Consider the following 27,355-nt stretch of genomic DNA (forward strand, 5'->3'; position numbering starts at 1 on the left):
AAATAAGCTTTTTCTCACAGGTGTTTGTGAAAAGGTTAATTATAATCATTTGTCAAAATATGTGAACATTTTAAATTCACATACCATTTGAAACAGCAATTTCAATTTCAAATTTATCCTACAAATATTATCAGAAATATAAAACGACGTATGTAAGATGTTACTATAGCACTGTTAGCCAGAACCCAAAAATATAAACAATCTGAATGTTCAAGGGGCCTGATTAAGTATATTGTATTATCACTATACCAGAAATTCTATGCAGTCACTGACAAGAATGAAGCACTTCTGTGTATACTGTTTACATACTATTAAGTGAGAAAAGGAAGTTCCAAAACAGTATGCATAGTATAACTCTATTTAAAAAAATATGCTTATATTCCATACCTGAACTCTATTTAATTGTGTGTGTGCACTGAGGAAGGAAAGAAGGAATAAAGGAAGGAAGCATCAAAGGATAACTGCCAATCAGTTAACAGTGTTTACCTCAGGGAAGTGGATTTGCAGAAGAGGGAATGAAAGGTAACATGTTTACTTTTTACTTTACCTGTTCAGCATTTTTCTTTTTTAAAAAACTATTTTTTTTTTTTTAACTCTTACTTCTGTTCTATAGATATTTAATGAGGATTACACAGATTGTTAAGGTACTTTCTATACTCATGTAAGGCATTTTAAGTATAGAGATCAAAAACAGTTCTCTAAGGAGTCCGTACAGTGGTAAGGAATATACTCACAAGTAACTATAATAATTGCATAAGTTTTTTAACAGAGATAGATACAATAAGACAGCAATTAATTCATCAAGGGAGAGGTAAGGAAAAAGAAAGTGAAAATTATGTTGAGTATTACTGATAAAATGGAGTTTACCAGTAGAAATGGAACACATCTTAGAAATCACTCATGTCTCATTTCACAGTGTTCTTCTATTACTAAATTTCCCGTACTTGTACTTCTTAACTTGACAAAAAATTTATTCAGTACCAAAAATGTACCAGATATGTGCAGGAACTAGCAAAAAAAGGTTAATGAAAGAGCTCAGAGACCAGAGGTCAGCAAATGTATTCTGTAAATGGCCAGACAGTAAATATTTTAGGCTTTGCAGGCCAGATGGTTTCTGTCTCAACTCAATTCTTCCACTATAGCACAAAAGCAACCACAGATTACAAGTAAACAATTAAGTTTAGCTGTGTTCTAATAAAACTTTATTTACAAACAGAGAGAGGGGGCCAAATTTGGTTCACAGGCCATTGTTTATTGATCCATATCAAAGACTATAGAGGGAGATGGGTAAGTAAACCAGTAATTAAAGGTAGGTAATGCGCTGAGTTGAAGAAGCATAGAGGAGAGCCAATGCAGCCTGGAGGTGATAAAATAAAGCTGGACAGAGGAGGTGATTCCTGAGCTCAGTTTTTGATGGAATATATAAGCAAAGCAGAGAAGGAAGGCACAGTTTATAAAATATAAATGTTACATTTTCATTCCCTTTGTCTACCCTAGCTCAGAATCTTGCTACATTAGGGTTCGACTACATGGGGTAGGACTTGGAGGAGAGGGAAGCCCTTTAAAATTGTAACCCTGCTTCTAATCTGTGCTTTTTATTTCATTGTACACATTACTTCTATATTAATATTTACAAAATACTGTTTCGAAAATGGGATTCTCTTGTTCAGAAGACTTTTAAATTCAAATGTTATGTTGTATTATACCAAGCATCATACAGTAATTATAATTGTGTGAATTACAGTTGTATGTTATTTTGCATTAGTGCAGACTGCCTTATAGCACCAAGCACTACTATAATCCATCTTCTCTGCTCCAAAACTGAGATTTCTATGTGTAATAAAATGTGTTAGAATTTTCCCAAAGTATGCTCAGTTTTGATGGGTTGATTCATTAATTTTTTAAAGGCATGAGAAGCTTTTATTGCCAAACATTATATTAATGGAAAAACTTTAACTTGGCTTCTCTATTAGAATAGTAAACTGATCTTGGAGCTCCTAACTAGAAGAAAGAAACCTTACCATTTACTGTCTGTGTAATTTGCTCAAAGAGTAGGTATTTCATGTCTACCAGAATAATTTTCTCTGCTTTATATGGATTTTAGCATTTGATTATGTTTTTTGAACAAAGGTTCCTCACTGTGAAGATCCTTATAATTTTATTTCCTTCATCTATATTTCACAGTATTTTGTCACTTTGATTAAGTAACCAATGAATGTTACCTGTTTGTTAGAAAAAAAAATTTCAGATACTTCTCACTATAACTATTAGCTCAACACTGCTATAAGACATGCCTGGAAAGACTTGCCAAATCTAAAAAGATGCTCAGCCTTTCCTAGGTTAAGCCTGTATAGGTAAAATACTATTAATATTTCACAAAATGCATGCTTTATGAGAAGGCCCTGGAAATTTGTCAATAACTTCGCTCTCCATTTTTATCCTCAAGAAAAACATTCATCAAGCCCTTATCAAATCTCTGTACTCTACCCCAACAGAGCATTTTATTCTATTATTGGTTACTATAATAAACTAACCACAGTCTTTCAGTCTCATGATCAGTAAGACTTTGCTGCCTGATGCTTGCCAGAAAGCTCCTGAAAAGGACTACACTAGATGCTGAACTACTGGCACTTCAGAAGAGAGACTCTTGGGTACAAGTTTCTGACCTATCATTGCTTAAATGATCAAGGAACTTATCAATGAACCGAGTCAGAATTTCTTTAAGACTTTTTTAGTCCTTGAGCTGACAAACATCATGAACGCTAACTGCTTGACCGCAGATCAAGAATAAGAATTACTAGGAAAGAAAAAATGAATTAAATAAAATTTAATTGTGATTGTTTGGAATATGATTGGTATAATGTTCAAAATTTAATGAATAAATGAGGAAGCCCTTTTTTTTCTTAAGCTATGTCTAATTCTCAATTTAGATTATGCTTTTATAAACTTAAAATGATATTTGATCTTAATAATCTACTCAGAAATCAGAAGCAAATAGTTTTATGTATTTTTACTTTTCAGGACAGTACTGTAATTTTCATGGGTTCAATAAGAATCTATACTCCTTTTGGTCAGAATGCAATTGGACAAATCAATTGTGCAACCAAGGCCATACCTGGAGGACCTGATTTGAGATGATTTTCATGTAATCAGTTATGACAAACCTACTACTAAGAAATATATGTGGAACCAGGCTGGGCACAGTGGCTCATGCCTGTAATCCCAACACTTTGGGAGGCCGAGGCAGGCAGATCACGAGGTCAGGAGATCGAGACCATCCTGGCTAACATGGTGAAACCCCGTCTCTACTAAAAAACCAAAAAAATTAGCTGGGCGTGGTGGCGGGGGCCTGTAGTCAAAGCTATTCGGGAGGCGGAGGCAGGAAAATGGCATGAACCTGGGAGGCGGAGCTTGCAGTGAGCCAAGATTGCGCCACTGCACTCCAGCCTGGGCAACAGAGCAAGACTCGTCTCAAAAAAAGAAAAAAAAGAAAAAGAAACGTGTGGAACCAATACTTACACAGCGCTGCCAGGAAACTGTCCTGTTATCTGACTTACAGGATTCCTGAGTCATAAGTGGTAAAGTCATTTCCTAACCAGGGACCTTGGCATATTTGGAGACTCTCAAAAAGAAAAAAATTCACCCCAATTTATAGGTACTACAGGTGAAATTTGGTAGAGAATGTATTGGGCTCAGTTTCCTGACGTTAGGGTAGAAGAACAAATAGAGTTTTAAAAAATCCAATCCAAGATTCCTTATGAAAACTTATAGACAGAAATCAATTCTGTAACCTTAGTAGTTGTTTGATAATATAAGGCTCTAGGTTTTCAGACTAAACTCGAGTTCTTTGTTTAATTAACATTCTCGCTGCACCTAAATATTTGGACCAATCCTAATAAGGCCAGACTTTATTTTGATCAAGAATATATTCTGAAAATTATTTATGGTCACATGTGGGGAGACTATAAAAAAACTCATCCGAAACTTGCAAATAAGACAAAAATACTGGTACATCTTTAAAATATCTACGTAGAGACTGTCTAACGGAATGTACTTAGTTCATCTCATTATTTTCTATTAATGAAGTCATAGACTTAGGTTGCTTCTTAACCTGACTAGATTTTTGTCCAGTAAAGATGCAAACAAGGAAGTACCACTGAGAGAGTGGCTTGAATAGTTGGAGAATCATCTGTTTCACAGGTCTTCTTGTTCCCCACTTACATTCTAGAAATGGATAAAATCATCTCAAACTGATGCTAAGCTGCAGTCTAATGGGGCTCTAAGCTTTCTGGTTTCAAAGCCCAGAAAGTAGTTTAAATGACCTCTTCTTATTTTAAATAGGCTAAAATAAATAGCATCCTTATTTGTGCTAACAAAACTTGCTATTCAGAGGGGGAGAAAAAATGCTATTAACTTAAAAGAATGGCTTGCCAAATGTTTGTCATTTATGATGAATAACTTCACTGATGGATGAACTACACAGATCTCCATAATAATTTCCAGGAAGAAAAGATACACACACACAAACACATGCAAACACACACACAGACACACACACATATATATACACACCCCATTATGTACTAAGAGTACTTATGAAAGAGTAGAATCAAATCTATAGAATATCAATGTGCTTTATAAGGGAATATCATTTAATAACAAACATTTTAAAGTTCGATAGGGATAAATGAATGAAAATAAGGACAATGAAACATATCTGACAAAGTTCTAATAAAAACAGCACTGTATATACTAACATACATTACGATTTGACCTTCACCACATGTATAGTAGGTCCCTCCCTATTAACAAATGAGAAAATAATCTCAGAATTTGTTAACAGAACAATTACCAACTTGATAAGTAGAGCAAGGACTCAAACCCATGTCTGCGCCTGGCCAGAAATGGCACAGTGGCTCATGCCTATAATCCCAGCACTTTGAGAGGCGAAGGTAGGAAGATTGCTTGAAGCCAGGAGTTTGAGAACAGTCTGGGCAATACAGCAAGACCTCATCTCTACAAAATAAATAAATAAATAATAATAATAAAATAAATTAAAAAAAAAATTAGACAGGCACAGTGCCACGTTCCCATAGCACCAGCTACTCGGGCGGGTGAGGTGGGAGAATTGCTTGTGTTCAGGAGTAAAAGGCAGCAATGAGCTGTGATGGTGCCACTGCCCTCCAGCTCAGGTGACAGAACGAGAGCTTATCTTAAAAATAATAATATCCCATTACTGAATGTGTGTGTCTTAATGTATATATGTACATATGTTAAGTATGGAAAAGAAAGTCTGGAAGAATACACCAAACTAAAAGCAGTAGTAATCTCAGGAACGAAAGCGGGGAGAAAGAAGACTTTCCATTTCTGTATACTTCAATACTTTTAGAATTTAATTGTGTGAAAAGAAAATGTTATAAACTTTACAGTGAGAGATGGGTTCAAACACTGACTATGTGATTTGGGGCAAGTCACTTAACTTCTCTTGGATTCCTTATAAATTGAAAAAACTTATCCAAATTAGAAGAGATAACATATACAACACTGCTAGCACAGTGCTCCCCCTAGTCCCCTATGTAAAAGCACGCAATTAAAATTAAGAACTGGTGATAGTAAGAAATGTGATAGGAATTTAGAGAAGGAAAAGATCACAGATTAAAGTAGTTATAGAAAATTCAAAGAAGCTGGGACTTGAACTGAGCTTAAAAAAAAGGTAGAGTATTAATAACAGGAAGTTTGGGGAAAAGGCTTACCAAAATAAATGAAATAATAAGAACAAATACACAGGCAGGACAATGAGATGTACAAACATGTGGCCCAGTGCCTGATACAAAGTATATGCTTAATAAATATCTGTTAAAGTAAATGAAAAGAGGTACAGGTTAGGAAATACAAAAAAATAAGGCTGCTCAGGTAGAAAAGGGCCATATTTTAGAGATTCCGGAAATCAAAAGAGAGATTAGATTTAATGCAGTTGCCAATGCAAGGCTTCTAGAGCTGGAGTTACCTGGCAAAGCCACATTTTAGGAATATATGGTCTGGCAGCAGTAAGCCAGACTGACAGGATATAGACAAATTAGTCAGTTATAATGAATAATTAAGGCATATACATAGACACATGTTATATGTAACATACATCACAGAGATAACAATACATCATTACAGACTGTAGATGAGATGGGCAACTGAACAAAGGTGGCAGCTAATTAGAGGGAAAGAATTTTAAAATATTGATATGATACCAAACTGCCCTAGTAATTATGATTAGCATTTATAGTTAAAAACGAATACACACATAAATAAACAAATTTTGAACTACTTCTCAATAGAGTAAGAGTCAATTTCCTACATGCAAACTTACCTGATCCTCTTGAAACAAAACGCCTTTCTGAGCATTTATTCGCTTAAACAGATCCCCTCCCTCACAGTAATCCATCACTATGTAGAGAGAACCATTTTCTACAAAATACAAACATTACAGTCCACTTTTAAAAACGTATATTAAAAGCATGGCTAAATTAGAGGTACTTAAAGGCTTATTAAAAAGATCTGCTAAACAAAGAACAGGACCATACTCATAAGAATTAGGGCACAAAGTCAAGACATACTGGTCACAAAGATTATATAATGACTTGGGTTAACAGAAAACTCCATCATTAATGATTTCTGTTAAAAATACACCATTTTATTGAATAGTGCTATTCACATTGACCTAAACATCTCTGAATATATAAAAAAATGCAGATATACTTGATTTCATTCAATAAATACAATTTCTTAAATGTCACATATAAAATCATGTTTTTCCACCAATATATCATATCAGAGATGGTTTATCTTTCTTTTCCAACTGGCCACTAATTATCTGCTTTGTTTTATCCACTTTAATCACTTACTTATTAAACAAATACAATAATAAATGTTGTGATAAACTCTAAGGATTCAATAGTGTATAGGACATAATAGGACACAGTTTCCACCCTCTTGGAGCTTTCTTTAATTTTATGCACTTTTTAAATAATTGTATATGATTTGTGAACAAACATGAAGATGGGCATTGCTCCATCCACCTTTATGTCTTAGTCCACAGAGAAAGGGACTTCTATGTTTCTTCCTATGGATAGAAAGGACTAGAAGAACACTTCTTTTAATTTAGGCTTTTTTTGTTGTTGTTGTTTTTTCAGAAAAAGGGTCTCACTATTTTGCCCATGCTGACCTGGAGCTCCTGGGCTCAAGTGAACCTCTCGCCTCAGCCTCCCCAACAGCTGGGACTACAAGCCCATGCTACTGTGTCCAACTTAGAAGAACACTTCAATCATCCTTTCCATGCCTTACTTCTCAAGTAAGAAAGAGTGGCCAATATCACTTTTAACATTTTCTGAATCACTACATAGCACTGAGACTATCACAACTCAAAGAACAGTCTTCCTAGTTCTCACTTCTTTTACTGTCTGTGTTATGGCCTTATTTCCAGTAGTAATTTTTTTTTTTTTCTTTTGAGACAGGGTCCAGGCTAGAATGCAATGGCACAATCGTGGCTAACTGTAGCCTTGACCTCCCGGGCTCTAACAATCCTCCCACCTTAGCCTCTAGAGTAGCTGGAACCACAGGCATGCACCACCACACCTGACTAATTTTTAAAATTTTTGTTCAGATGGGGTCTCCCTATGTTTCCCAGGCTGGTCTCAAATTCCTGGGCTCAACAGATCCTTCCACCTCAGCCTCCCAAAATTGTTGAAATTACAGTTGTGAGACACTGCACCCAGCCTCTAGAAGTATTTATTTCTCATACTCTGTGGTGACATTTTTCATTTTTGTCACTCGTGGTGCACATATCTTCTTTTGATTTACTGTTTGTAATGTGCCACTGGGATAAGAATCTATATGATAAAGCTAATTAAGAATCTGAATGACTTTCTATGGTTGACCTGGAAAGATCATCCAAATATACATGTGAGAAATTACAATGTGAAAAAAACTCCTGAAAACTGTATAATTCACTATTTATAAAACATATATATAGATGTTATAATGTATGTAGCATAAGAAAAAGCAAAAAATTACATATAGTATGCTATCATTTATGTTTGTCATGAGCATGTATTCTTCTAAAACTAAGAGAAATAATAAAGCCTTATTTTTAAAATATGCCACCCCTTTTGAATCATACAGATGTTTCTACGTGAAGCAGTCAATACAAATTCAAAATATCTGCTGGAATATTTGCTCAAAACCTTTTAACTTGAAACATTAAAATTTTGTTAACAACAATGAAAAAAAGAAACTAAAAGATAGATACCAGGAGAAAGATAAGAGAAAATTCAAGGTCCTCAAAAGGAAGAGTTGGTTAATATTGTACTTTTTCACATGAAATATAAATCTTCATTTCACTGCCAGCATAAAAAATACAGTACCTTATGACATAATGTATCAATTGAATCACATTTTTATAAAAGTAGAACATACTTTTATAGTAGACACTGAGTTCATCTGGGAACATAGTAACTTTAGCTCTAATTCAGACTCTGAAACTGGTATGTAATATGTCCCCGAGTCATTTCAATTATCTTCTACTTTCAACCTAGATTATCTGTTTTTTAGTTTATAGAAATTTATAATAATGAGAATATTTGGATAGGACTTCAATAAACCACTTTGACCTGCCTTTAGAGAAGCTTTGACTTATCTTAATACCTGCATTATTAAATATAATGCATATAGTTCCAAAACAGTATTATAGCTATAATATTTTAAGAACTTGAGAAAACTTTCACTATTGTAATAGTGAGGTATAGAGGAGCATACTGAGTGAGAATACTTTGTAAAGATCAGAACATTTTCTCAGTGGCAGTACTTACAGGAAGTTCAGTTCTAAAATATGTAAATTACTGTTCCTGCTCTGTCCAAATTCTTGCACTTACTGCACTGCTTCTTTTAAAGAAATCACTAGTAACAGCTAGTAGTAAATTATACAGGCATAGTTGAGAGGCTGAGGCACGAGAATCAGTTGAACCTGGGAGGCAGAGGTTGAAGTAAGCTGAGATCATGCCCCTACACTCCAGCCTGGGCCACTGAGCAAGACTCTGTCTCAATTAAAAAATAAAATAAAATAAATTATGCAGGCATGATAATCAGTATTGTCACTGAATCAAGCTGATATTCACATGCGTATGTTTTTAAGCGAAAATGATATCTTTTTCCTAAGAATGTATTCACAAAAAGATTTATTAACGTCTTAGGATTTTTTAACTCTCTCGCATAATTTATCTGACCTTCAAATGATTCTCTATACTGGACAATATTTGGATGCTTCATGTTTGCCAATACTGCAACTTCTCTCCTTGATTCTTCTCTTTCTTTACTGGACATCTTAAATGGGAGGAGAAAAGAAAATAGTAAATGAAACCATTAATAAACAACCTAAAAGTCCATCAATAGGCGAGTGGTTAAAATATAATAGTATTAATACAGTTCAATCAACAAAATACAGCAAGAAGTTAAAAAGAATGAGTTGAATCTGAAAGTAGAAACATTTTAAGATGTCCAAACTAGATGAGGTTACAGAACAGCAAGTACATTTTTCTAAACACATAAATATAAGCACATATCATAGAAAAAATCTGAAAGAATATATATAGGCTATTCTGATATTAGTGGGAATAAAGGAATCTTTTGCTTTTGGTTATCAATTACCCTTTTTTTTTTTTTTTAAAGAAAATCTCTAGCAATGAGCTCTAATGTAACCAAACTATTACTCATGAAACCAAACTAAAAATATACTTACTCTTGAGATGTTAATTTCCTTGATAACATACTGTCTGCCATCTTCTGTAGATTTAACAAGAATGGCTTTTCCAAATGAACCTTCTCCAATCTTCTGTAGTCTAACATACTTCTCCATGATTCTTTTTCTAAGGCATCTTTACAGATATGCTAGACATTTAAAAAACTAACAAAAAAGATAAAGCATTTATAACATGAGAGATAAAACATTATAACAATTTCAATGTTTAATTCAAAATCTAATTCTTTAGTGATTTGCTAACATTTAAAAAAAGGATATTTAATATATTTACTAAAAGTTACACTTTATATACTGTACTAGTACAACCTAATTACATCTAAAAAGAGAAAAGAAAAAACAAACGGTGATATTTCAACTTTATAAGAAGGCTTTGGAAAGCCAAATACTGCATATACTTAACGTATAGAGAGAAAGGCAAACTTACATGAATTAATTAGTAGCATTACTTTATTTTCTCCAAAAAGAATGAAAGCCTAATAATACACTATTTCTTGAAGTTGTTTAACCAATCCCCTTTTATTCAACATTCATTTAAAATGTTTGCTATTATAGAACGATTTCAGATAGTTTTTGTACACATATTTTATTGTGTTTACGGTAAGGATTTCCTTAGGATAAATTCTGAATTCAAAGAATATGCCCATGTTACAGTATGGCTTTCAAACATATTAAGTGTCTTAACAGAAATGTCTACTAATATATATTCAGCCAGTAATGCCTGCTACTAGGTACCCTTATTAACACTGGTTATTACTATTTTTTGTATTCAGGGAGATGTTTACTGTAACGTCATTTATAATAACAAAACACTGATTATTATTTATTAAAATCTTTGAGCAGCAATAACGGGTCATAGTTAAAGAACACTAAAACTTTTAGAGTCAGAGAGCTTAGGTTTAAATCTTAGCTTTATCACTTTTCGTTATGTAAACTTATGTAAGTTACTTATCTTTATGTGCTCAGTTTGGTCATACGTAAAATGTGAATAACCATAGTACATATTTACAGAACTGGTAGAAGAATTAGTTAATTTAAGAATGTACTGAAAACAGCACTTGGCACATGTGAGCACTGTGTCACTATCTGTTACTGTTGTTACTCCTTACATCTAATGGGGAAAACGGTGTTTCATTTTTAATTTCTTTTGCTTACCAGTAAATTTGAAAAACTCTTCCACATTTATTGAACATTTTTTTCTTTTTCTTTTTCTTTCTTTCTTTTTTTTAAGACAGAGTCTTACTCTGTCACCCAGGCTGGAGTGCAGTGGCGTCATCTCAGCTCACTGCAACCTCTGCCTTCCAGGTTCCAGTGATTCTAGGATTACAGGTGTGTGCCACCACATCCAGCTAATTTTTGTATTTTTAGTAGAGATGGGGTTTCGCCATGTTGGCCAGGCTGGTCTTGAACTCCTGACCTGATCTGCTCACCTCAGCCTCCCAAAGTGCTGGGATTAGAGGTGTGAGCCACAATGCCTGGCCACATTTATTGAACATTTCTATTTTCTTCTCTTTTGAACTATTTATCCATGTTCTTTAATCATTTTATATTGGGTTAGTCTTTAATTTGTAAAAACTCCTTATGTGATGAAGCTCTTATCTGTCATAAATGATTTTCCCTTATATCCTATTTGCCTTTAGTTAAATATAAGATATTATTTTGATATAAACAAACGTATTAATCTTTTCTTTATATTTCTACTTTCAGTATCATACTTAGGCCCTTACCATACCAAAATAATCGATTAAGGTCATTAGTATCTTTAGGAATAGTAATTTAAAGAGAATGGTAGTTTCAGGAGAAGCCAGAATACAATAAGCTAGGTAGTGAAAGCTGAAAAAAGTGTGAGAAAGAGTCATTTGTGTGTGGTACAATAACGTGTACCACCTACTGGCAATATCACCCTTATTGTAGACATACATGAATTTACTATGCTAATCTGAAACTAATAAACATTTAATTCACCTAGCTTGCTCTTTTTTATTTCCATTCATAGCAGGCTTCCAATGTGTGATTCCTTTCTAGGAGAAAATAAGCTTGTCGTGAAACTCTTTTTAAATTTCTGTGGCAGTTTACCATATTTCTCATTGTAAATTTAAAAATCCCATGTTCTCATCTCATCCATCAATGCTAAATTTGTTTTTATTTTGCCTCTAAAAAATGATCCAATCTCCTTAAATGACAAACATCATATTCTGTGCCTGTAAGACCAGACCACAGGCCAGAACTCAGCCTGTGGTAGCACTGATGAGATAATTATGCCTCATGAAATTTTGTGAGAAAGAGCCTTTCTCTACCTTAGAAAACAAGAATGCCTTTAGCAATTTTAGAGAAAAACCACTATTATAGCATTTTAGCATCAGTGAGTTAAAGAATAGTTGTTCCAAATACATTTTCAAGTCCGAGTTGTGTTAACTGGCACAATATAATGGCTCTCTGGGCACCGGCCACAATTTAATGATTTCTCCAGAACATGAATGTTTAATATATTACATTACTATGCTACTTAGGAAAAAAATCAAGATAAACTCATCTTAGTAATCTAAATTTCATAAATTAAATTAAATAATAGCCATATAATGAGATTATTTCACAACCACCATTATTCTGTGACTTTTTGCCAAGAGAGGGAAAACAAAATTAGTCAATTTGGCCATTCCTTAAAATTTAGTTGCCAATTCCTTTCTAGGGACCACACTAACAAGATGGAAGCTCCAAAAGTCCCCAGTGTTGCATTCTACTGCCAACAACATTACTGAACATTGTGGTTCTAACTCTATGAAGAAGACCTACTGACCCTGTTAGTGAAGAAAGATGACTCTAATTGCCATCAAATATGTCAAATGCAGGCACTTTTCTGAACAACAAAAGACTTGTGGTAGATGACTTTCAGGAAAACAGACAAACTCTCCTTTCTTTGTAACGTCAGTGTACATTAAAGGAAGTAAAAGGGAAAGCATGAAAAAATAGATTACTTTCAGCATCTTACAATATATTTAACTGAGCTACTTCCTAGTTGTGAGACTTCTCAACTGAATAATAATTCCATAAAATTTTTCATACCAAATGAAATAAAGACAGTAACACATTGTACTATAGCCTTCCACAAAATCATAACTTATAACTGAAGGAACATAAGAATCCTGTTGACTTCAGTATTGTAACAAACTCATATTAGTGTTTGCCTTTTCTACCACTCAGTTTCCAACATCACATTACAACCACAATACCAACTTTACCCACTCTATAGTGTTCTTAAGGTCTCTAATAATTACATCAATTCAATCTCTATAATACATATCTGATCTTGAAGATAAGCAACAAGGAAAAAATCAGAGATTTTTTTGACATTTGAGCTTTCCAAAGAGTTATGTCATATAATAAAGCAATGAATTCAGAATCAAGAGACAAGACGAGCTACATAATCAAAAACTAACCATCTGCCTTTTTGTGGACTTCAGTTTCTTTATCTAGAAACATGAAAGATTTAAATGTAAGGCCATTTTATAGACCTTGCCAACTCGACTAGTCTATGACTCAAGGAGAAGAAAATTAAAAAGTCAGAAAATAGGAAATGTCAACACTGTTTAGAATTATACTCTTCGCCTCAAACAGTAAGAGTGATGGGGAAAGCCATTCCATCAAAAAATTAAAAGAAGTCTTACTAATTTCTTTAGCCTAATTCTTTAAAAAGTAAAAATAAATAAACTGCAATCTACAGTTAAGCATACTAGATTGACCATACATATCTACCTCTACTACTTCTCCGAACCTAACGAACATGACTTTAAAGGAATTACCAAAAAGGCAGAACAGAAGAGAAGGCAACAGCAATACAGTTCTGGAAACTGGCAAACACAAAAGAACACGCAGCAACTGACTTAGGAGGCTAGAGAAAAGCTGTACCTTAAGCCAGCAGCGGGAAATAATTCAGAAACAAGTCAATTCCTACCACAAACTAGCTCAATAATTGGAAGTACTGGGGCGTCTAAGAGTGAGGATAATATTAGGACTCAAACAGGATAGTTAAGAGCTTGTGTAAAAAGTGTCAGTTGGCCTCCTCTACCTCTCCCAGTCAGATAAGTACTCCTCTCCCATCTTGAAAGAAGACCACAGATATCTCTAGATTGGGTATACCAGGCACAACTAAGAATGCAAATACCATCTATGATCTAGGAGATTAAGTGAAAGTCTACATAATAAACAGTGAGACTCTGTTTCAACCAAGATGGTGTCCTTAGTATCAGATCACCCCACCTTCAAAAACAATTTAAAACTTGAATAAAATATATAAAGAAACAGCAATGCATTGAGGGGCTATAATCACTGAAAGGTGGGAACATACTAGTGGGTTCTACATTCATCTCATCCTTTTCCCTGAAGAGAGTCTCCAAACTGTGCTATAGTACAATGGAGCTCAAGTACAAAGCAGCAGTCTTGCTGAGGAGAGAAAGCAGTCAGAGTTCAGGGCTACCAGAATCCTGGAGAAGACGAGAAAGAATAGAAGGAGTCCAAAAATCTACAGTAAGTTCTGCTCCTGTTTTTCTGTTCTTAAGCTGTGCATACATGGAGGAGGACTTAAACAGTCTCATCCTAACAAAGCCTAAAAGCAACCATGGATAAAACCAAAGTTATTCATTAATACTTCATCAGACTGCCAAAACAAAACTAACAATGTTTACAAGATACATGTTTCAGAGCCTCTAAGACTTTTCATTCACAATGTCTAGTATCTCATCAAAAAATAATGATGCACATTTATTAAAAAAAAACAGACATAGACTCGCAAATGACTTAAATATGAAGTTACCAATAGAGGACTTGAAAGTAACCATGATTAATGAATATGTCTAAGAAAATAAGATAAAAAGATGGATAAAACAGATTTTTTTAAAAGATGGAGAATTTCAACAAAGAATTAAAATTTATTTAATTTTTAATTTTTTATCTTTTTTGAGACGGAGTCTCGCACTGTCGCCCAGGCTGGAGTGCAGTGGTGTGTTCTCTGCTCACTGCAAGCTCCGCCTCCCAGGTTCACGCCATTCTCCTGCCTCAGCCTCCCGGGTAGCTGGGACTTCAGGCGCCCGTCACCACACCTGGCTAATTTTTTTGTATTTTTGGTAAAGACCGGGTTTCCCTGTGTTAGCCAGGATGGTCACGATCTTCTGACCTCGTGATCCGCCCGCCTCAGCCTCTCAAAGCGCTGGGATGACAGACGTGAGCCACCACGCCCAGCCTTAAAATTTATTTTTAAAAAGCGGACATTCTAAAACCAAAATATAAAATATCTGAAATTAAGAACTCATTCATGGATTTATGGCAGACAGGACACAGCAGAAGGCAGGATTAGTAACTTATAAAATGAACCAACAGAAAATACCCAACAAAAAAACTGACAGAAAAATATTAAAAAACAACAACAACACACCGGGATGGCGGGGGCGGTGGTGGAGAAAGAAATATATAGGAAGACTCAATATCATAAAGATTTTCATTCCTAATCTCTATAGTTAATGCTGTCCTAATAAAAACATAAGCTTTGGGGCTTTCCCATGTGGGGAAAAAAAAGTTAATTTATTTCCTCATTTTACACCAACCTAAATTCTAGATGCTAAAATACTGAAATGTAAGAAATAAAAGCATAATAGTAATAAAATAAAACATGGAAGAATGACTTCTCTCTTAAGAGTGGGTAGCTTAAGCACAACACAAAATCAAAAAGCTTTGAGGGATTAGTATGACTAGACCAATATTTTAGCTATTACAAAGATGCCACTTTTCTAACAAAAAGCTTGTACGTATTTATAGGACCAAAAAACGCAACAATCCAACAGAAAAGTGGACAAAGAATACGAAGTTAAATGTTAACACCAAGAATGAAAACAAATTATGTTAAAATGTGCCATGATACCAAATCTCCTGTAAAACGATATACAATTTTGGGTGGGCATGGTGGCTCATGCTTGTAATCCCAGCACTTTGGGAGGCTGAGGGAGGTGGATCTCCTGAGGTCAGGAGTTTGATGTCAGGCTGGCCAACATGGTAAGATCACCATCTCTACCAAGAATACAAAAAATTAGCTGGGCGTGATGGCACGTGCCTGCACTCCCAGCTACTTGGGAGGCTGAGACAGGAGAATCGCTTGAACCTGGGAGGCAGAGGTTGCAGTGAGCAGAGATCAGGCCACTGCACTCCAGCCTGGGCAACAGAGCGAGACTCCCTCTCAAAAAAAAAAAAAAAAAGAAGAAGAAGAAGAAGAATTTTAAAGTACAAGGGGTAAGTTTTATGTTATGTATATTTAACCACAATTTTCTTTTTTTTTTAAAGTACAAGAGACAGCATGTTTCATCAATTAGAATGGCAAAATTCACAGCTGATTATTGTACCATACTGTGGGGGGATAGAACGAAACAATATGGTCGGAGTATAAATTGGTACAAGCACTAAGGAAAATAATTTGGCAATATCTACCAAAATTACAAGGGTACAGAAACTTTGATCCGGTGATTCAATTTCTAGGAATTTACCCTATAAATATTTCCAAATGTAGGAAAACAAAGTATACACAAAGTTATCCTCTGCAGCACTGTTTCTAACAGGGCAAAATGTAACCATCCACAAACAGTCAACACAGCAACTTTTATACTGATATAATTTCTCAATACACCGTTAGATTTTTAGGGATCAGAATAATAAATATGGCATGCTATCATTTGTTTGGCAAGCATATATTTATGCTTACAGTTACTCATATATGTGTATAAATATATACACACATGCACCCCTGGCTTGCATAAGTAATAACTATGGAGAGATACACAATAAACTAGTAATACTGCCTACAGAGAAGGCAACTGAGTAGTTGAGAAGATTTTTTAATCTTTTGTACTTTCTGAATTTTGAACCATACAAAGGTATTATCTATTCAAAACAATAAATATTAAAAACAATAATATCTGATAGAAATAGTAAGAATACTGGCTAAATAAATTTCTCCAATTAAAATCCTTCAACAATTCCCCATCTCCAAACTCCTCACTTTTGACAAAGTTTTTCTATGGCATCATACTTCTTTTCAAGTATATGAACTATGCCCCAGAAAAAAGTACCTCAGCCTCTAGTCAAATTAGACAGCTTTCCTCACATTTTACTAAGAATTTCTTTTCTTTTCTTTTTTTCTTTTTTCTTTTTTTTTTTTTTTTTGAGACAGAGTCTTGCTCTGTTGCTGAGGCTGGAGTGCAATGGTGCCATCTCGGCCTCCCAGGTTCAAGCGATTCTCCTGCCTCAGCCTCCCAAGTAGCTGGGATTACAGGAGTGTGACACCATACCCAGCTAATTTTTGTATTTTTAGTAGAGACTGGGTTTTGCCATATTGGTCAGGTTGGTCTCGCACTCGTAACCTCAAGTGATCCACCTGCCTCGGCCTCCCAAAATGCTGGGAGTACAAGTGTGAGCCACGGTGTCCGACCCAGAATTTTTTTTTGTTTTTGAGAGAAGCCTCGCTACGTCACCCAGGCTGGAGTGCAGTGGCACTATCTTGGCTCACTGCAACCCCTGCCTCCCGAGTTCAAGCAACTCTCCTGCCTTAGCCTCCCAAGTAGCTGGGATTACAGGCACGCGCCACCATGCAGGGCTAATTTTTTGTATTTTTGGTAGATACGGGGTTTCAGCAGGTTGGCCAGGCTTGTCTCAAACTCCCAACCTCAAGTGACCCGCCCACTGTGGCCTCCCAAAGTGCTGGGATTACAGGCATGAGCCACCACACCCAGCCACTAAGAATTTCTTTAAAGCCACAAATAAGCAATTTTTGACATAATAAAATTTTGTGAGCCATACATAAAAAATTTTAGAGTATATGAATGGAAAAATTCAACTTCGATCAATCTGGAACACATACTTAGGTTAAGCATTAAGCTCTCATCAGGTGTTTCAGATTTTCTATAGACAGGCTGTCTTGAAGAGAAACATTGGTAAAGGCATGGCAACAGGTTTCAAGAAGTCTTTTGGAGCTGTCCGCAGCTACAAGCCATACATACATACAGTTCTATCTGAGCAATAAACACCATTTTGAATAGGGGGAGGGGGTCAATTTATCTTCTCAGGGAAAGAAGCTCTTTATTTTCCTTTATTCGAAAAAGCAGAATGTAAAAATTGAATTTCTATTAGACTTTTTTCAAAATATTTTTTCTTCTCTGTGTCTACTCAGACAATATTCAACAGATTTAGTAGTGCAAACTACCAACAGGTAAATAAAGAATTTACATTTGTGAAAAGGAGTCATGTTCATGACTTAAGATTAGAAGGCAGGACATTAGACAGAGCAAAATTTACTTGGAATACAATGTCAATGTATTATTCACACGACCTCAAAAGAACTCCTGTGGTCAAGTCTGACAACCTTTGTTAAATTCCTGACAGTGACTTTTACTGTGAAAAAACCTGTTTTCCCACAAAATAGGCTCCCTACATTTCACCTAGAACAATGGCAATTTTAAGTGAAACAGACCTGTAGAACCTCTAATACCAGACAAACCTACACTAGAAACAAGGAGTTACTTCTCTCCAAATGTGGCTCCCGTCCATCAGCTCTACAATACTGCTGCATCGTAAGAAAAGGTCATTAACTTAGATTGGATGCTACTTTTAATCCTTCATAAACATTTCTAATGAAACTTACCAAGGCAATAAAAAATATTTCTGCTTCTTAAAGCAGATCTTAAAGAACAAAAAATAGGCCTGCATAAAAAGTTATGATAAACTCTTAAAGTAGTAGGACTATTAATGCCTTACATATGGAAACTGTCAAATCATGGAAACGGAAATCTAAGATTACAGGGTAACCAGCTAACTACTACTCATACTCGCTTCCTAACTGGACACAACATAAGCAATGTAAACGCTTGCTTACCCATACTAAGATTCCTATTATTTTAATCCCATTACCGCTCTAGTTTTTAAAAATACCGTAATGTCCAAGAACCGCTTTGGAATACAGTGTGTCTTAGAGAATTAACATTTAAATGAGATTAAGGTATTTTCCCTGCAAATACTTAAGGTATCTGTGTAATCTCAATATAAGCTGGTCTACGCACATCTCATTTCCAGGATGATTTTTACCATTTTGCGTGTCATTGCTTCCCCCAAGTGGAACTCACCTCAGTGACACAGGACGTTAGTAGAAATAACGGTGATGACTAATAAGCGTCAGTCTAGGTGTGGCAGTCTTCCTATGGGGCTAATAAAGCAGAGGTACCATCCCGCATTTTGAAAATGACATCCTGAAAGAGAAACCAAGTCTGTCTAACCGCAGCAGCTCACAGTCCAGACTGAAAGGGAGCACTGAGACCCTCCACACCTGACACTCGCCTTCAGTTGACACCACGGGTTTGACTCCGTCCTGCCTCGGGCGACGCCCGTAAGACAGGTCAACACTACCCGGACGAAACAAACAAACTGGTTTCTGAGCCCCGTGGAAACGGCGGGGTGCAGCAGGGGGAGTGCCTCCGTCACCGCCTCTCCAACTTCACAGAGGTCGTTGCTAGTGGCCACGTCGGGGTGGGGACGGGCGGCATTCAGGACTGGGAAGCTACCTGACTGCCACGTGCTCCTGCCTCGCTACAGCGGCTCTAGATTCCGAGTTATGGGGACAACTGCTCGAGACGCCAGGGTAAGGACTCCGCATCCCACCGTCCCAAAACCCTAGAGCGAATGCAGACGAAGGGGGAGCGGCCGGCGCGTCACCGGCGCCGGCGTGTGACGTCAGCGCGCGGAAGGCGGCACGCAGCGGAGGAGACTGGGAAGCAGCAGCGAGGCTGGGCTAGAACAGTGGGGTCGGGTAGGGTGCTGTGCGAAGGGACGAGCGGGGCGGGCTCTGCAGGCGGGAAGACAGAAAGGAAGAGACGTGAGAGACGAAAAGGATGGAGAGAGTGTAAAGCTGTTAAGAGTCATGCAGAGATGCGGGAGAGAACTCACTAGTTGAAACCAATTTGGAATATAAAGCATATAAAATTTTCCCACACCTACTACACCGAGAAAGGGACTTTTATTTTACTTGAAAGCGCACTACTTAGGGATGCTACATTTTTAAGAGTAATATTGCTTTAAAAAGCAAGCCTTTTCCTTTTATATCTTGGATGGTTGAAACAGAAGAATGTTTAAGTCTTGAGATATTTTTAAAAAGCTGTATGGGGTTTTTTACACCTTTAGATCTAATGTATGTATAAATTACTTGTCTGTATATCGAAGGGTTTGGCAGGGTATAGCAGTCTAAGTACCTGTTTGCACTGCAGGACTGGCGAAGATAGGAAGAGATTCCCCTAAAACTAGAATAAGGGATATCATCTGGTGTCATCCTGAGTGGCCCTACTCAGGGCAACTGTATTCCTACCAGGGACGTTGAAAGATTTTGGCGGCTTTGCCAGAAGATGGCGCTCAAGTCACCCAACCTGAAAAGCTGGAGAGTTTGCCTTGTTTTCTCTCTTCAATCTCCATACAGCTACAAAAGACTTATTTTCCTCATTCTTTCTACTTCTAGACTACACTCCTGTGGGCCCTCCCACCCCCCGTTAGTAGGAATTTTGATGTCTCAATGCACAATTGTAGTTCTACCCACATCCTTTTGTACATCAAAGTGAAGTGAAATGTTGCCCATTACTAATCTAAGCAAATTCTTTTTGCTGCTTACAGGAAGAATGGCTAGTCAGCTAACCTTCTTAGATAATTATTTAGGCTCATGTCATAAACTATTGGTAGGACTATAAATTGCTACAGTCTTTCTAGAAGGTATGCTAGCAGTGTGCATATCCTTTGACTCAACAATTTAACTTCTGGGACAAGTGAGCAATGATTTATATACAAGGATAACCGTTATTGTTTATAACTAGAAAAACTAGAAATAATGTAAATGTGTAACAATAAAGAATTGATTAAATTAAAATATATCCAAACAATGAAATACTCTAAAGCCATTTAAAAGAGTAATCAAGATCTACTTTATTGACATAGAAGGATACCATTGATACATTGATGAGTAGATAAAGCAGGTTACCTAAGAGGATTACTTGATGATTTCCCTTTCTGGTTTATATACCCCTGTACAATTGAATGGTTTTTTTTTTTGTTTGTTTGTTTGTTTTAAATTTAAACAAGAGTGCTTTGGGACTTCTTTTTCTTTAAATATTTTATTGGACTTTTCTTTCCAACAAAAAAGTTTTTGCTTCTTGCAACAAGCCAATAACACAAGTACACAAAGACAAAGCCTACCATCTCCTTCCCAGAGCTCCCTTCTGTGCTGTCCTCCATGAAACCAATGTTAACAGTTAATTAATATCATCTACATTTTTCTCTAAGTTCCTAAAAACATAAGCATGCATTTTTATATTTTATGTATTAGATTGTCTTTTTTTGTTTTTTTGGGTTTTTTTTGAAACAGGGTCTCATTCTGTTTCCCAGGCTGGAGTGCAGTGGCACAATCTTAGCTTCCTGCAACTTCCACCTTCCAGGCTCAAGTGATTCTCCCACTTCAGCCTCCTGAGCAGCTGGGACCATGGGTGCGTGCCACCACAGCTGGCTAATTTCGGTATTTTTTTGTAGAGATAGGGTTTTGCCATGTTGACCAGGCTTCTTGTGTGTGTTTTTTGTAGAGATGGGTTTCACCATGTTGCCCAGGCTGGTTTTGAACTCCTGAGCTCAAGTAATCTGCCTGCTTTGGCCTCCCAAAGTGCTGGCATTAAAGGCATGGGCCACTGTGCCTAGCCGGGACTATAGTATACACATTATTTTGCAACGTACATTTTTAAATAGTATCACATGAACATCTATGCGGATATCAACTAATTCTTGTGAATGATATTGATATTTCATGATATGGCTATACCAAAATCTACTCCATTCAGTAGACATGTTGTTTCCAATGGTATAATTACTTCTGTGGGATAGATTTCTAAAAGTAGGTTTGCTGGGTCAAAATGTATGCATATTTTTTCACTTTAATACTCCTATGTCTTGGTTATGGAAATTTCTTAACTCCTTATGAATAGTGGTAGTACAATATATTAAATGGAAGGGGACTAGCAGTATGCCTAAGCTATTCTACTAGAGATTTTTCAGAAATATAGTCTGCCATGCATTCACAATTAAACACTAAATGTTAGATGATGGGAAAAAACATATTCAAGGAATGGATATTGTTATTCCTTCTTTCTAAAAAGCAGGCAGCAAGGTGAAACAAAATAGAGAATAACAAATTAGAGCAAATGGTTGGTATAGAACTACACTATTTTCCCTTTGTGAAATTGTTATGTAAATGATTTTATTAAAAGACCATGTATTTGTGAAGGTATAAGTTCTGATTATACTCACCTACAATCTTTTGTGATTAGAGAAGGGCCTACAATATTAAATATGAAGAAAAGCATTCTCTAAAATCCAGATCTCTTACAGACATGTAATATTCAAATCCAAGGGAGGAGAAAAAAGTCACTGTCTTGGCATTTAGTACTCCATCTTGCTACATTCTAGGCGAGAAATTTTTAGTTATATAAGCCACATTCCTGAAAGGCTACTCTAGCCTTATGTGGTTTGAACTCACCATTAACTCTGTGTAGCTACGAATTAAACTGTAGCAGCCTACTGAATTTCTGGATCTTAATCTGGTAGGCCCAGCTCCATATGCAAAGATAAAACATCCAGTCAGCTTTTGTGTTTCTGGCTTTCTGAATGGGGTCACCTGCCAGGGCTCACAGATGAGTCCACCATCTGAAGAGAATGGTCAGAATCTGTATCTAGGATGAATAAAACAAAACACCGTGCCCTTAGCTGTGTGCAGCCTGAGAAATGAGTCACTTCATGAGACTGTTTCTAGGATATGATTGGCTGAAAGAGCTTTGAGTGTATCAAGTTCTACTGAGGCAGTTTTGTGGGAAACAATAACACTAAACTGGAAGACTGTTTGCCAGGTCTAAGGTCTCGAATTGTAATTAGAAGTGCAAAGCTATTTTGGATAACTTCATGTTATCTTTGGGGAAAAGACAAAAGACAAGAAAAGGTCACTTTCACTTCTGTGATGCTAGTGGAATCAGGAAGAAATTCTAGACTAGAACCATGCTACTATTTTCATGATAGAATGTTTTAATCCCTTCCATTCTCTCTCTTGCCAGTGTGTCTGAGTGTCTGAAATGCAAACAATAAGATCAAAGTTCTTTTTCTTTTTCTTGTTTTTTTTTTTTTGAGACAGAGTTTCACTCTTGTCGCCTAGGTTGGAGTGCAGTGGTGTGATCTCGGCTCACTGCAACCTCCACCTCCTGGGTTCAAGTGATTCTCCTGCCTCAGCCTCCCGAGTAGCTGGGATTACAGGCGGTGCCACTGTGCCCGGCTAATTTTTGTATTTTTAGTAGAGACAGGGTTTCACCACCTTGGGCAGGTTGGTCTTGAACTTCTGATCTCAGGTGGTCCACCCGCCTCAGTCTCCCAAAGTGCTGGGATTACAGGAGTGAGTGACCATTCCTGGCAAGATCAAAGTTCTTTTTCTGAAACAACTCATAAATACACGAGGTAGAGCTATACAATCTTGTTTGATTTTTCTGTGGAACTTTTAAAAAGTGTATTAAGTTGTTATGGGAAGTAATCCTATTTCTAGGTTTTTTACTTTAAGGAAAGTTCAGAGTAACTTGACTGGTCCAGAGAGCAAGACAGAAAAAACTGAGATATGATTCCCAGTGCTCTTTGCCACTTCAATAAAATAGCATCATACAACTTGCCACTCCCAGAGAGAGAGAATTGCTGGCAGAAGGGAAGGTTTGCACCACCTCCACTCACTGGTAATGTCTACCATTTGTTTCTCTTGTTTCAGTCTGCCAGGGTTCCAGATATACTAGTGAACAGGCTATCCTACACCTGGTTGTAATTGGTAAATTCTTTTTTTTTTGTTTTGTTTTTTGAGACGGAGTCTCACTCTGTCGCCCAGGCTGGAGTGCAGTGGCGTGATCTCGGCTCACTGCAAGCTCCGCCTCCCGGGTTCACGCCATTCTCCTGCCTCAGCCTCCTGAGTAGCTGGGACTACAGGCGCCCGCCACCGCGCCCGGCTAATTTTTTGTATTTTTAGTAGAGACGTGGTTTCACCGTGGTCTCGATCTCCTGACCTTGTGATCCGCCCGCCTCGGCCTCCCAAAGTGCTGGGATTACAGGCGTGAGCCACCGCGCCCGGCCGTAATTGGTAAATTCTTACACTGTGAGTCAATCTTTTTGTCCTTTTTCCCTTTCCTTGAGGCCCCAAGAGTTTTATTGGTTGGTTGGTGGGGAAAGTGTGAAGCTAATTTAAATATTGGTTGAGTATTTGTTATTATTAACTTAAACTCCAACCAGTCCTAGCCAAAAAATCTGATTTACAGTAGAAGAAACTGACCTTTTCACATAACTTATTTTGCTATGTCTCCAAATACTTCCTGTATACTGAGGGCTTTTTAAAATACGCATACTGAGACTTGTGGTTAAAAGATGAATTTAAACACCCTATGGTAGGCAAGCAAGGTAATACCCCCCACCCCACCGCCCCAATCCCTGAAACCAGTGAATATATTAGATTACATGGCAAGGGGGACTTATATATGATATGAGAAACATTCAGCCTTCCATTGCTGGCTTTGAAGATGGAGGAAGGGGGCAGTGAGCCAAGGAAGTCAAGTGACCTCTAGAAGCTGCAAAAAGCATGGAAGTGGATTCTCCCCTAGAGCCTGTAAAAGAAACAGCTCGGCCAATACCTTCATTTTTTTTTTTTTTTAAGACAGAGTTTCACTCTTGTTGCCCAGGCTGGAGTGCAATGGCGCAATCTCGGCTCACCACAACCTCCACCTCTCGGGTTCAAGTGATTCTCCTGCCTCAGCCTCCCGAGTAGCTGGAATTACACGCATGTGCCACCACACTCGGCTAATCTTGCATTTTTAGTAGAGCTGGCGTTTCTTCATGTTGGTCAGGCTGGTCTGGAACTCCCAGCCTCAGATGATCCGCCTACCTCAGCTTCCCAAAGTGTTGGGATTACAGGCATGAGCCACGACGCCCAGCCAACATCTTGATTTTTAACCAGTGAGCCCTATATCAGACTTTTACCCTACAGAACTCTAAGATCAAAAATTTGTACTGTTTCAAGCCACTAAATTTGTGGGAATTTGTTACAACAGCACGTGGATACTAATACAAACTCTTCTTAGGGTTCTGGGAGCAGTTATTTACAGTATGGAGATGAAGTGGGCTGTTGAATTATTTTCATATGGGAGAAAAGCCCATAGTTGGGTCTGTAAACCTCCTTATTGGTAATTATCTGAGCCCTGAGAAGTTCCTTCTTAATCACTCCCACTAAAACAAGGGATCTGGTAAGAACGCCAATCAATCAGCATCCTTTCTGTAGTATTTACCGCTATGGATGAGATCAGGCTGCAAGTATTCACATTAGGGCACTTAAAATGTACCAAAGATCTGGCTATGGTGCTTACCCTGTGTTTCTTCCCACCAGTCTGCTGAAGAGGAAGTTCAATATCACCAGATTCTCTCACAAAAACACCAGAGGAATTAGAGAATGTTTTTTTCCCAGATGCAATCTATTGTTTTATCACCAAGCAATCACATACCACATTGTTTAAATATATTGCTCCATATGTAACTCAGTGTTTCTGACTGAGCCCCTCGGATCAACTGGAAAGAATTAAACACAGGAATGCTTAGGTCCAACATTGGAACAATTAAGACAGGATTTCTGGGAATGGGGCCTAAGCAAGGATATTTTTCTGAAGCTCCCTAGATGGCCCTGATGCAAAGTGAAGATTGAGAACTACTGGTATGATGATTATGTATGCCAGAAACCATGACTTTAAAATAAGTTCTCATAAAGGAATAAGGTGGTGCATAATAGGAATAATATTACAAAAAGCCAAACATACAAATAGACTTGTTCTTGCACAGTTAAGAGAGATCCTTGGAACAATCCTCCATTAAGAAACTAAGACACTACCAAAAAAGAACTTTTCATCCTTATAGAAAGCAGGTAAGATTGACTAAGAGACCACAACTACTGTCTACATTCTCAAAATCCACGTGCCTTTCCAAAATTAGCTGTGTAACCACAGTGAGTAAATGTCTTTTGAAAAATTCCACTTAGTTTGGAAAAATTTTTGCCTGCTTTTCCACATTTTCTAAGAAGAATCTAAAGATCTTGGTTAACAGTGTCCCAGGTAAGAGAAAATCGTGCTTGGATATTTCCATAGTTCTACACACTCTACCTTGATAAGAGTAATGAAAGAGGTCCTAAGAAGCTTGACTGCACTGTGATCACCACCATGGGTACTATACCAGCTCTGAAGCCCAGAACTGTCTTTGAGAATATTCAATTCTGCCTTAGAAGAAATAGAACAAAACTCACGTGTTACTAGCCTGCAAAACAGTCAGTGGAGCACATATACGTAAAAATAGAAAAGTCTGGCGAGACCAGGTCATATTTAATATTGATGAGGCGTAAAGTATACAACACGCACTTAATATTCATTAATCACTATATATTCATAACATACTAAATACACAGGAGATATTAAACGTTCACGGGTCTTAATTCTGCCACCCAGTGGTAACACTCAAAAGTGATCTCACCAAAGAAATGCAAAACCTGTATCTGCTCACCAGGCTATTAGCATGCTACTGCTGTGGCCACCATTCTTCCACTGCATCCGCCCTGCCCCTGCATCGGAATATAGCTCCTTGAACACGGGATCAGGTTTACTGAATTGTATGACCCACGCTGGGAGCTCAATAAAAGTTGCTAAACGGAAATGAAACCAATTCAGACCGTGTGGAAACCCCAGATTACATCTTTTCTTCAAACATTTAATTTCCAAGCAGTATTTTGAAAATGCGTGATAGCTAAATTCGAGTTATCCTTTTTGTATGTATGTTAGGCACACACCCGGCGATGACATACAAAGCGAGGTGACACCACCGCACTCCCGGCCCGCACGTCACCTATAAGCACAGGGGACTTTTGGTCCTGGTTTATTTCCGAAGGCTGGCACTTCTCTTCGATCTAAGTTTTAGGAACCTGTGCTCGTCAACAGCTATCAATACTTTTTATTTTCAAGGCTGACGCCTGCCAGAGTTTCACAAGCTGCTTGCTCCCGGACGCTGTGGTCTCTCGCTGGAATGGATTCGAACTCCGCGTGACGCTGGGAACGGTCAGCGCCTGTTGCCTCACGAAAACGTCTCCCACAAGCTGGCCGCCTCGCGCGAGGTCAGCGGCAGGGCAAACAGGAATGCGTGAGTGACGTGAGCTAATCGCTAATGAAAAGCTTCACAGCCCCGGCGGCCCTCAGAGCCAGGGAGCTCGCTCGGCTCCTCCTCCTCGAGACCCAGCCTCGGCCCGCCCACCATTCCCACGCCGCCCAATAGGCGCCGACGCGGCTCAGAGAGTGGTCGGAGGAGGAGGTGTTGGGACGGCCGTCGCTGAACGGCCGTTCACGTCAACGTAGTGACGTCACGCGTCGACGCTGGGGACGTACCTGTCGGGTTCTGACTCTT

General features: G+C 37.5%; 1 protein-coding gene across 11 annotated transcripts in view; it reads right to left on the reverse strand.

The window, feature by feature from the left end:
* NEK1 (NIMA related kinase 1) overlaps positions 1-19,514 on the reverse strand; it is a 198,792-nt gene extending 179,278 nt beyond the window's left edge. For 4 of the 11 annotated variants that reach the window (XM_005556286.4, XM_045393050.2, XM_065545679.2 and 1 more), the window contains exons 1-4: positions 18,958-19,514; positions 9,785-9,949; positions 9,273-9,369; positions 6,362-6,459 (exon numbers count right to left, since the gene is read on the reverse strand). In XM_005556286.4, the coding sequence (XP_005556343.3) occupies positions 6,362-6,459; positions 9,273-9,369; positions 9,785-9,901 (312 nt within the window). In that variant the 5' untranslated portion in view covers positions 9,902-9,949; positions 18,958-19,514. The remainder of the gene's footprint in view (positions 1-6,361; positions 6,460-9,272; positions 9,370-9,784; positions 9,950-18,957) is intronic. The other 7 variants (XM_005556285.4, XM_045393048.2, XM_005556283.4 and 4 more) reach the window with 3 other exon arrangements.
* Positions 19,515-27,355: the final 7,841 nt, after the last annotated feature.

Source organism: Macaca fascicularis, chromosome 5, assembly GCF_037993035.2.
Source record: "Macaca fascicularis isolate 582-1 chromosome 5, T2T-MFA8v1.1".
Taxonomy (NCBI): Eukaryota; Metazoa; Chordata; class Mammalia; order Primates; family Cercopithecidae; genus Macaca; species Macaca fascicularis.